The sequence below is a fragment of the Terrapene carolina genome, unplaced genomic scaffold (assembly GCF_002925995.2).
Source record: "Terrapene carolina triunguis isolate 2854851 unplaced genomic scaffold, T_m_triunguis-2.0 Scaffold210, whole genome shotgun sequence".
Classification (NCBI taxonomy): Eukaryota; Metazoa; Chordata; order Testudines; family Emydidae; genus Terrapene; species Terrapene triunguis.
In genome coordinates this window covers 13,673,738-13,685,971 of record NW_020664561.1, presented here as the reverse complement: position 1 = coordinate 13,685,971, position 12,234 = coordinate 13,673,738, and the positions used below count along the sequence as shown (strand labels likewise).

General features: G+C 48.9%; 1 protein-coding gene across 3 annotated transcripts in view; it reads right to left on the bottom strand.

Annotated features, from left to right (window-relative positions):
- LOC113407323 (voltage-dependent R-type calcium channel subunit alpha-1E-like) overlaps window positions 1-12,234 on the bottom strand; it is a 258,992-nt gene that overhangs the window by 10,460 nt on the left and 236,298 nt on the right. For all 3 annotated transcript variants that reach the window (XM_026655712.1, XM_026655713.1, XM_026655714.1), the window contains 5 exons: window positions 6,439-6,535; window positions 4,492-4,597; window positions 1,739-1,846; window positions 1,059-1,159; window positions 538-644 (listed from right to left, as the gene is read on the bottom strand). In XM_026655712.1, the coding sequence (XP_026511497.1) occupies window positions 538-644; window positions 1,059-1,159; window positions 1,739-1,846; window positions 4,492-4,597; window positions 6,439-6,535 (519 nt within the window). The remainder of the gene's footprint in view (window positions 1-537; window positions 645-1,058; window positions 1,160-1,738; window positions 1,847-4,491; window positions 4,598-6,438; window positions 6,536-12,234) is intronic.

Sequence of the window (12,234 nt, the reverse complement as noted above, 5' to 3'; positions counted from 1 at the left end):
CCCAATGGAGTTGACAGCTCGCGACCCCCATGTAACCATTTTGTGACTCCCCCGTTTGCAGACCCCTGCTCTAGACCTTCATTTCCTTTGCTCTTATTAAAAAGATCCAAAATGAAACATTTGAAAAGTTTCCCAACTTTTTCAATTCATTGAACAGTCCGAGACATTTCAGGTTTGGTGCGCGAATGGAAATATTTTCCCAGTTTTTTGGAACTGCCAACGAACCGAAAAAACAGTTATTCTCACAGTTCTACGTCTATGTGGCTGGATATATGCTGATGCTGTCCATAGGCTGAAATGCAGCTCTTTGTGGTCCTTTGGTAACACTAATAAAAACACACCAGAAGCTCATACTTCTGCATTCGTCCTACAATGATCGAGATGTTTCTGATAACTGCCAGGATTTCCTTTTCCCTTGGGCTCTGCCTACTACCCCTATCTGCACCTCCAGTGCCAGTCATTCAGGAAATAAAAGAATATCTGTAGGAACAGAAACACCAGAGCAGATATGCTACAGGTATTAAGGGCTATACTTACAGGCCTGAAAGGGTGTCCTGCTGGAGGTAAGGCAAAGCTTTGGCATTAGAAAGGATCTCTGGAGGCAGAGATGAGGGCTCCATGCGCTGGAACATAGGGGCATTTTTCTGTAATAAAAAATAAACAGTCTGAGTCCGTTTAAAGTGCAAAACATTTCTGCTGCATAAAAAAAGAAATCCCTTGTACAGAAGGTTAAAAGCATGACAATGCTCCCCCTTTCTGAATCCATCTTCTGGACTGCTTTCTATCTGTCTAGTATAAACTCTACACTGCTATGAATACATTTGCTTTAAATCACCCACCTCTTCTTTTACCCGTCGTCTCCTTCACTCACCCATCCCTTAAATCTTCAGATGGTCACTATCTTAGTGCTGTGCCAGCCACGTCGAGAATCTGTGTGTGGTCAGTATCTTGTCTAAAGGCCACATTGATACAGAATCCTCGCTCTGAAGGCGTCGTGAGCTCTCCGCTTTCCCCACAGCCAAAAAGCACCAGCCAACTCTTGCAGTGGTTGATCTCACCTGTTCCTCCAGCTGCTGTTTCTGCTTCTTTGCTTTGCTCTGCTTATAGTAGTCCATGATCATCATGGCTGCATATATTTTGCCCACCGTCAGGTCAGAAGCTGCAAGCATAAGAGGAATACTTTTATGTTAGCAGAATCAATAGGAGGGAAGGTCTGAAGACTTTATTGCCCATCCTTTGCGATCTCACGATACCTATCTTACTCTCCTGAGCCTTAAAAGACAAACTCTGTTCAGTGCTCTAGAAGAAATGGAATTAAAAGACCAAGTACTGTGGGTGGAAATCCCTCCAGATTTAGGACAGTCTGGAGGTGGACAGCTTAGAATCACAGTAATAAAACATTGGAGATACGCAGCCTCATCACACAGTTGCTGTAACACCATCAAAAGAAAGGGGGAACAAACAATCCCCCCCACACACACATGTGGGTCAGAGGATCCCCCTGATCAAAGGGGTTTGATCTGAGAAGATCACTGCGTGCTATTTATTTTTCAAGCGGGTCCAGGGTATTGGGGTGGAGCAAGAAGAAATTTTGCTTGTGTTAGAGAAAATCTCCTCTGGGCTTCTCCTTAAGCAACGAGCCGCTATTGCCATGTTTCTGTTCCTCTTGCTGGAGATGCCTCCCCCACCTTGGCATTGTGAGAAGTTGGCAGCAATGATGCAGAAGGAGGAGACTCACTTTTTGGCAGGGGCACTAGTACGTCCAGCATCTTCTGGGACAGGTGAGGCCAGATGGCCAGAATCTCCTTTTGCAGCTCCGAATCCAACTGCTGCCAGTCTGCACCGCCTGGAACACAGAGACAGAATGGGTCCACACAGACTACCGATGGGACAGACTGCAGGGAGGTCTTTATGGGTATGTCTACACTGATCATAAGAATGGCCATACTGGGTCAGACCAATGGTCCATCTAGCCCAGTGTCCTGTCTGCTGACAGTGACCAATGCCAGATGCTTCAGAGGGAATGAACAGAACAGGCAGTCATTGAGTGATCCACCCCATTGTCCACTCTAGCTTCTCGCAATCAGAAGCTAGGGCCACCCAGAGCTTGAGGTTGTGTCCCTGACCATCCTGGCTAATAGCCATTGATAGACCTATCCTCCATGAACCAATCTAATTCTTTTTTGAACCCAGTTATACTTTTGGTCTTCACAACATCCCCTGGCAACGAGTTCCACAGGTTGACCATGCGTTGTGGGAAGGAGTACTTCCTTTTGTTTTAAACCTGCTGCCTATTAATTTCATTGGGTGACCCCTGGTTCTTTTGTTATATGAAGGAGTAAATAACACTTCCTTATTCATTTTCTCCACACCATTCATGATTTTGTAGACTCTTATATCCCCACTGAGTCGTCTCCTTTTCAAGCTGGACAGTCCCAGTCTTTTTAATCTCTCTTCACATGGAAGCTGTTCCATACCCTTTATCACTTTTGTTGCCCTTCTCTGTACCTTTTCCAATTCTAATGTATCTTTTTTGAGATGGGATGACCAGAACTGCATGCAGTATTCAAGATGTGGGCATACCATGAATTTATATAGTGGCATTATATTTTCTGTCTTATTATCTATCCCAGTGGTCCCCAACCTTTTTTGTCTGGCGGGCGCCAGACGACGAGCCACGGAGGACCATGGCGGCGGACGAGCATCTGCCGAAATGCCGCCGACAAGCGGCGTCATCCAGAGGCGTCACCGGCGGGCGCCATGGCACCTGCGGGCACCGCATTGGGGACCCCTAATCTATCCCTTTTCTAATGGTTCCTAACATTCTGTTAGCTTTTTTGACTGCTACTGCCATTAAAAACTCATGGCCAGCCTGTGCCAGTTGACTCAGGCTCATGGGACTCGGGCTAAGGAGCTGTTTAATTGTGGTGTAAACATTCGGGCTCAGGCTGCAGCCTGGGCTCTAGGACCCTGTGAAGTGTGAGGCTCCCAGAGCTCGGGCTACAGCCCAAACCCAAATGTCTACACAGCAGTTAAACAGCCCCTTACCCCGAGCCCGAGTCAGCTGGCAGGAGCCAGCTGCTGGTGTCCAACTGCAGTGTAGACATACCCTATGAGTCCAGCTCCATGCCCTGGGCATAGCTGAACACAATCTTTTTCATCTTCAAAGTTAAGATGGATTTGCTTTTAAATGATATGGCACCATGCAGCCATAATTGGGAGAAAGAGCCACTACCAACAAGTGGCAACTCTGAATGGGAACATCCAATGGCATAAAGTGCTAGAAGGGAAATCTCATTCATAGAAAAGCCTCTCACCCAGTGCAGATCTCCCTTCCTCCATCCCCCACACACCTGCTGCTACCCCACTGTCTCTTCCTTTAAACTAAGTGCTGGTGAAAGTATTGACAGCCCGGGAGAACAGGGGTAACCCAGGCAGAGCCACTGCAAGCTCCCCTATATGGCCTTACCCACAGGCTTCAGATCTCACCTGGTGCAGCCACCTCTGGGATGACAGGCTAATTCACCCCCCAGACCCATTCAGACCGTGGCCTCTCAGCTGAGGCTGTCAAGAATGGTGCCAGTTCATGCCAGATTTGCTGGTGATATGGATACTTCTCCACTGGGCCGGTGGCTGACAGCACCACTCCAGTTCACGTTCACACAGGCCACCTGACAGTTGTGAAATGGGGATGGCTTTCGGTCTCTTACGCCTGGCCCTCGAGACACCCAGTACCATGCCCTGTCCATTGGACTTTCCACTTGTCTCTTGTTATGGGCCAAGAATGGGCAGTGTATTGGAGTGAAGTAATTTCCACATCCTCGTAAGGGTTATTTTTAAATATTTTCCTTTCTAAGGGTCTCCCTCCAGGGCTCCACCCACTCTCCCGCACCTTTCAAAGTCCCACAGGCTGCTGAGCACAGGATGTGACTTCCACAGGCTCCTATGAGTGCTGCTTTCTGCCCTTTGGGCAAAAGAGGTCACCAGAGAACATAAGGTGCTTGGGGTCGGTTTTTGTGATTCTCTTCTGCTGGGAGGATGGGAACTCTTCTCCTACACCTCTCCCTCTGGCTGTCACAGCCAGGAGATATGTTCCTGTTTTCTGAGCACCGCAGCTTTAAGTGGAAAGCTGCCCATCATGGAAGAGGGCAGTGTCAGTACTTATGAGGAAAGCAGCTCCTTCCGGAGCCGAAGATAGTTTCAGACTGGAAAGGTTAGAGAGCCAGCCGCAGACTGGGGTTGATTTCTCTCTCGCCCTCTCTTACTAGCAATTTCCTCCATCCCTGCATCTGACCCCAGAGCAATGATCCCACACTTTGCCCTTCATGTCCCCGTGATGGCAGCACATACTATTCAGCCTGCCAGAGTAAGCAAATAGGACTGAATGAACGGCTCCTGCCCCTTGCCAATGTAATAAGTCAGCTCCACCACCCGTCCCGCCGTCTGCACCGACCGCTCCTGAATCCTTGTGCTGCTGCTCCCCACCCTCACCTTTAGCGATTTTGATGTCCAGCGCCGTACGGATCAGAGCCATCAAGGTAGAGGTGAAATGGACCGTCATGTCCTCGGCCACAGGCATGTTCATCAGCACCAGCCTCTGCGCAAGAAAGAGATAAAACAGCAGACGACAAACAATATCGAAAAACACATTGAGCAGGCAGGAGGGGAAAAAGCAAGAGAGCGTGTAAAACAGCACAGCCAAAAAAGAAGGGCAAGGATCGGCCCCTCCCTCCCATTCCAGCTCCTTCCATCCCCCTCCCCCAGTATTCCGGCTCACTGCCTTCCTATGCCTGTCAGGACCCTATGCTACAGCCCAAGAGCAGCCCCCTGCCTGGGGAGTGAGAGGGTGTTCCCTGTGCTTTCGGAAAGGACTCCTGAAAACTCAGGGATTCAGCTCTGGAAATTACCAATGGGGAGACAGCCCTGCGGGATTGCTCTATCTCCTGCTTCAGAGCAGCTTTGAAATCCAGCTTCTGCCCCATCCCCTGGGGACACCCCTAAACCCTGGGCACTTCTGATTGGCTGGCTTGCCTAGTATGCAACATCCTGGCGCCCCCTTTTTGAGTCTTTCAGAGATGACAGTTGCCGGCATATGATCACACATGCATAGGATCCATCTTATCCAATGGGGAGATAGAGAGAGGGCAGCCAGGGAGAGAGAGGAAGGCGACCAAGGCAGGAGAGGTCAGGCCATGCTCCCTTCACCCAGAGAGGGACAAACTCAAATGGCCAGATCCACTTTCCAGAGAGTATATTTTGCTCTGTGTATACATCAGGATTTCCCTCTCCCACACCTACCCACATCCGTCCCGTCCTTAGTACGTCCTGCTGCATCATGCACAGCAGTTCTCCTGGGCACAAAGGTTCTCACCCAGTCACAACACTAGCAGGGGTGTACGCGGGAGCAAGTGAGAGTGCTTGTGCAAGTGTGAGCAGCTACACAGGAATATGTGGGTGCAGAAGCTGTTGCTAGCTAGAACACCACAGACACTGTCAGCATTCAGTAGGGGAAGTCTGGAAGCCAAGTTCTGGGGAGATCCTCCAGTTGCTTTCGAACCGAGTATCCCAGCCCCAGATCTTGGAGTCTCCCTCATAATTCTCTTTGAGTTTTGTCTCCAATATTGCAACACGGTATCTCACTCTGAATACCTTTCTGGGCCAGTCTGCCCAGAGCTCAACATTGCACAGCTCCTGACCCATTCACAGCTTCCTCCCACATCCCATGCAGCTGGCCAGCAGGTTCTAGAGTGCTTCCCCAGAGGCAGGAGCACAGGGCACTGCAACAGCAGAGCAATCAAAGGGTCAGTTAAAGACAGTCACTCTAGTGCCCAAAGGTAAAAAGCCCCAGCGGGCAAAGGGATGGTACTCTCACCAGCTCAACCTCAACATGGAGTGTTCTCTTTCCAGATTGCATGAGCTCTCCCTGGGGAACTAGTGCCAGGCTGGCACACCGTGATCACTGCCTGTCCAGGCCTACATGAGGAACCCTCATGGCCTACCATCTTCTCATTTCAACCTTTCCAAGTGAGCTGGGCTGGGAGCAGTATGGTTCAGGGTCATGTAGGGATGGGCCATCCTGGAGTTTCCTCCACCACTTGGAGGAAGCCTAGTTCTAGAGAACCCCTATCAATCCCACCTGGGGGGGGCTGTCCAATTGTCCCAACTGCAAAGGGGCTGTGTTATCCTTCTACTTCCCATTCTTATACAGAGCCAGATTTCCATCCTTTCCCATAATAGGAATGCTACATCCCTGGGTGTCCTGGTGGGTGTGTCGTACCCAAAACAGAGCTCTGTCAGAGTGGACAGTACCTCTCCTTATGGGGCATGTGATTTCTGATTAAATCAAACCAGGCTGGAGCTTCCTGAGTATTCAACAGTTCCCCCTCCCACTCCCTGCTCAGTGCTAGCCCAGAAGGAAGGAAGGAAGGGTTGGTCTACCTTATAGGCCACTTTGGAGGGACATCTCTTGCCGAGGCCTAGCGGTGGTGACATGAGAGTCAGCATTTCATACATCTCAGTGTAATGGATGCGGCCACTGCTCATGGAGGAGGAAGGGGTGGATGGGAAAGATGGGGAGGAGGAGTAAGAGAGGGTAGGGAAGAGGAGAGGAAGGAAGATGCAGAGAGAGAGAGAGAGAGAGAGAGAGAGAGGAGAGGAGAAGAGGCATTCCCAGAGAGCAAAAACAAACAAACAAAATAATAATACGGGAAACAGGAGAGAAAAAACAAATGGACAAACAGGAAAAGAACAGGAAACCCGTTAATCAAGGCAAATCATACACAAGTGTCCGTCCTGATGAGGATTTATATCACTCCGCACACAGACCCAGGAATGCCAGCTTAAACCACTCATCTCTCCAGCTCTCTGCTGCTGCTGCTGGCTAGTTCTACTTTTCCCTGCAGTCTTGGCATTCACTTCCTAGTCTGAACCCACCCTGCCCGCCCCTCCAAAATACAGTTGTTCCACAAGTCCCAGGGCTGTGTGCAAGTGGCATAAATCAGATATACGGCGCTGAAGCAATGGGTTATTTGAGATGTGGTGGCACATACCTCTGTGACACAGAGGAACCAACAGTGTTCCATGGACTCTGTAGTTTCTTCCCTTTCTGGGTCCCAGGCACTGTTTCAAAATGTCACATAACCCATGGCTGGAACGTCGTATATCCCCATCTTGTAATGCCTATGCAATTGGGGGCAGCGTCTTGCATAGAAGGCAGTGGGCCAGGGTCATTTGTCAAAGGAAATATGCCCAGTTGCTTCCGTCTGGCCCTGTGGATGGAGCACTTTCCCACCATGCACCAGTGCAAAAGGCATGCTAGTGGCTGAGAAAAGAAAACCAGGAGGAAAGTTCGGCATGCCATGCTCCCACCCCGGCTCTCTCCCACATGCGACTGCAAGTTCCACCAAGTTGGAGTTTAAAGAGTCTCAGCAGAGGCAGCTGTTTGGCCGTCCAAGATTGGAGCTCACTGGGATTCCCCCAAATGGAACAGTTACTAGGATTGCTTCCTTGATGGATTCCCACCTTGTGCTCCTCTGCTTGCAATGACCTGTCCAGATCTGTTGAGCTGAGGAACAGTATCACAAATTTGTCATCTGATGGATTTCCTTTCTGGGACTGACCTCTTCCACAATGAGACATTTGGGCTGTACCTCTCTTCCTGTAAATACTGAAGGTAGTTCAGATAGGTCTCACAGGACCCCCGGGCTTGACCACTTCTCTTCTGCCCTTGCACCAGATGAACACTTCAACGTCTGTATTGAAACACCAGATGGTTAATGGATAAATGCAAACGCTTAACAGTGACTGTATTAACTATACACATGGAGTAGCAAGGCAGCCATTGCAGAGGCATCTGAAGACGGTATCTCAGGTAGGGTTGACTGGGAGAGTGGTCAGTTCAAGAGAGGAAATTGTCAAGTAACAACATTCCATTCAGGATCCTGACCTCTTTCCCAATCAGATGTAGCGAGCAATAAGGAAATATTAGTAGAGAGAGACAGATAAGGAGGACAGAGGAAGAATATTTCTTCTTCTCTAGTATTAGTCTAGCTTGGGAGCAGCTTCCTGTTGAATGATGCTACCACCGAGGAGGGTTGGAGGTACAGCCTGCAATGCTTTCTATAGGTCTTGCTGCATAACCTGGGGGCAGCTTTGCAGATTATCTCTGTAGCAGCTGATGACCTTTCTATCCAGGACGCCATCAAGGAATGTAATGAGTGAGCTTTGTCCCATCCTGGAATTGGCATATGAGCGTCTGTAGATACTTCAGAAATGCAGCACTCGATCCAGCTGGCTATGGAGGATTTTGATGTGTTCAAGCCCAGGCATTTAGGGCAAAAGTAAACAAATGAAGATGGTGTTTCCTGAATGGGTTGGTTCCATCTGGGTAAATTTTAGCAGTTGTTTTCACAGCTAGCATGCACCCTGCTCCTTCCCAGAAGTGCGGAGCTTTTCAGCAAAATGAAGGAAAAATGATTTCTTGTGAGGTGTGGAAGGAAGAGTTTACCTTGGTAATAAATGACTGATGTATGAGAGCTATGTTATCCTCACAGAACACGCTGTAAGCTTTGTGTCTTCTCACAGCAAAAATATCACAGGCTTCTTATCAACACGATCGTGACCTGAAAACTTGTCTTTATGGCAGGAAGAACAGGGAAACCGGGGCCATCAACCCAAATGGGGTGGGTAATTGGCTTGTAGCACTGAGGGCAGATCTCAGACAGGCCTAAATGCTGGTTTGGATGGAAGGGACGTTGATCATCTGGCAGTCCATCAGTAATTGGACGTTTCTGCTTTTATAGCACTGTTTATGAATGAGATGCAAAATGTGATGGTGGAGGGTCTTAGGCTCAATCTTGGCTGACCTGTAAGAAATCCAGGACAGGCATACCTTGTTTCCCATTTTAGCACCACTAAGAGAATCCTGTTTGTATGCTTTGCATAAACGGAAAGGGCAGAAAACCTGCAGGGGACTAGGAGATTATACACGGCCTTGCACTGCCCATCTTGGTTAGGAATTACTATTCAACAGCCAAAGTGTCAGGCTCAGATAGTCTGGGCTGTGACGCAGGAGTGGATTCCAGAATAAAAGATCCAGTCTGTTGGGAAGGTGAACTGGAGGCTTCTGTGACTGCTCCACTAGGGCTGAACCATGGTGACCATCTTGGACAATTTGTGGCAAGAATGACCATCACTTCCACCTTTTTAAAAATAATCTTTTAATCTCTCTTTCTAGTAGTAGTAGAAGGGAAGTGGGTGGCACAGAGAAGCAGATTTGGCTAATCAGTGAGTCAGAGCTTCCGTTCCCAGCAATTTCTGGTCTATGTTGCTGATGAAGAGCTTTGCTTTCATGTTCTGACTGAATGTGAATAGGTACCTCCGGGGGAACCTAGCTTGTTGGATCTCAGCTAGAATACTTCTCGTTTCAGTGACCACTTTGATGTGTCTGTCTGCTGATGGCCTAGCCAGACAGCTTTTGTATTCAGTGTCCCATTTTTGTGCATTGTCCTGATGGAGGCCAAGCAACGTCTGCCCAGGAGCCTATCTCCATCCCTTTAGAATTTAGACCTTCCTTCTTGTGGATTTATGCATGGGATAGCCATTGTCCCATCTAAACGAATCAGAGTGCGCTCCTTCTTCACCTCTTCTTGAGTCATCAAGAGCCTGATCACTTTTTTCTCTTTGATCCTAAATACGTTCCTTGTGCCCCGTGGGTCCCAAGTGTGCTCCTCAACCTGAAAGGCTGGTGTTTGTGGTCAGAATTTTTAGATGTGGATTGTGGAGGGAGAATGGTACCATCATGTGTGCCTCCTGTTTTCACCAATTGTGGGTGGCACCTCTCCTTTCCTTTGCATCTCTTGTTGGGAATGGTTCTAGGAAGTACTTAATTTGTGCTGGGGCTTGCTGGGGCTGAGACCCAGCACCTCTCAGCTTGGCAGTTCATAGCCCCAGCACCTCTGGACTTGCTGTGCCAGTTATGAAAGTCAAAAAATTGCTTAAAGAACAGGAGTACTTGTGGCACCTTAGAGACTAACAAATTTATTAGAGCATAAGCTTTCGTGGGCTACAGCCCAAAATTGCTTGTGTCCCTGCACTTAATGGCTTGAGCCCCAGCCCCTCTTTCATTGCAAATTAAGCACTGGTTCCAGACCTGTAATAAGAATCCCTGAAGCTCTCTCATGGGCACTCTAGCCCATCAAGTGATTTCTATGTATAAGCCCAGAAGACCCAGGAGTTGCAGGTGAAGATGGATGGAAGATGCTGGGTTCCTTGACACCGTGGAGGTAGTGGAAGCTAGTGTCTCCATCCTGAATTTCACCACCTTCATTGACTGGTCCAGCTCTAGAGCTCTAAGATAGCCCACACTCCCCCAGATCTTTATTTGACTATGCAGAATTGAGGGGAGAGTTCCAAGCAGTTTTCATGCTGAGAGACAGGCTGTTCTGTCCCTAGCTCTGGGACGTGAAAGATCTCCTTCAGGATGGATCGATGCTTCTCAGCATCTCTTGAAGTTGGAGAAGGACTGAAGATGGGATGGACAGGGGGAGAGTCTGGGGCTCCAAAGTATTCATACTGCAACTCTCTTCCGTATCTACCTGTCAGCTAGACTCTCAGGCTTGAAAAGTGTAATGCCCATGAATCCACCTGCTATGAATGTAACTTCTTTAGCAGTGAATTCCATTTGTTGTAGATCTAAGGAGGTTGATGCCTTTTAGGTTGTTGCACCAGGACACTGTGGCTTTTGTGAAGCGGGTGGTTGTCAGTGAGACTCTTAGGGCAGCTGAAGAAGCTTAGAAGTCCCTTCTGATCATGTCTTCTATCTTCTTGTCTGCAGGGTATTATGGGAAGAAAGAACCTTCAGCAAAAATTACCATGCCCTTTGCCAGGAAGGCCACTGGTGCATTGGCTGAAAGGAAGATGAAGATAGAGTCTTTGGCTTCTCAGCCCCTGTGGAATTTCAGGACTAACCAACCAAGCCTTTTGTCAGGAATCTCCCACTCTTTCCAAATGACTTCTGCAAAGGAGGGATGAAGGGACATGCCAACTTTTCTTGTAATTCTGGACAGGAGAGATTTGCTCTTGGCTTTAGCCTACTCCCCATGGTTTCAAACATGCCCAGTGAAAGAACCTCTCTGCTTCTCTGGCACAGGGCTATGTTGGGAAGCCAAGAGTTCCCATGGTGTGGCGAAGGAGCTGGTGAAGGAAGAGGAGGATCTGGGATGCTTCCTGGCCTCTCTTGTGTTTTCTAGCCATTTTGCTTCTCTTTTGCCTTTTGGAGGGAGGATTCTCAACCACATCAGAGATAAGTCTATTTCTTCGTTGGGGCTCAGCCCCTGGTGGGGTGGGACGGGCTTCTGTAACTGATGAGGAAATGCTGGGATACATTTACCCTGAAAAAGCCGAGATCCCCCGCTTGAGAAGGAAAGTTGGAAAGCACGGCAGCCTCTTCACCATGCAAGTCCATTATCCACTTGAGCATAGGGGTGAAGCCACTGGGGATTTTCCCTTTTGGACTGGACCACAGGGGTTGAGGGGACTTTTGTGGCATCCCCAAGGTCATTGAGGAACATCCAGTTTGTTGAATTCCAGGCGCTGAAGATGATTGACTCACACTCTCGTGAAGGTATCCTGAGCTGATGATGGGGAGGTGGGGGTGGATGCAGAGGCTACACTATGTCATCCAAACTCTGAACCCCCTTCCCTGGTGGAGTGAGGGACTGTAGACTGGGAACGATGGTGGCACAGAGCACCACTTTTGCAACTCCCAAGAGAGTCTCCTCCCAAAAGGAGCATCTCTGTTTTTTCTGCTTGTTCCACCTGACCTGTTCTGCCAAGTTGGGAGAGAACAAATGTGGAGAAGGAGCTCAGAGGGTTGTCCTGTTCCGATGCAGAAATTTGGGCCCCCTGAGGAAGAGGCAGATGGGAGGAAGATTTTGCTCACTGCTGCCCCAAAACGAGCTTGAAAAGATGGGACGGCAAAGGATCTGGCTGGGGTGCCGAGTGGATGCTTTGTTTGCCTTGCCAGAGGCAGAGAATTTAGCACAAACAGTGGCAGAGCGTGGCCAAGAGCCTCATGGTCAAGTCTGAATTGCTGCTGGAAGAGAGGCACAGCCCAGATGTCTTGGACTGGGGGGGAGATCAGAATAAACCAGAAGCCATTGAGTCCAGCTGCTGGAGTCCCAATGGGTCACCTGCTCCATTGAGTTGTCCTCTTTTTGCATCATGGCAAACCAA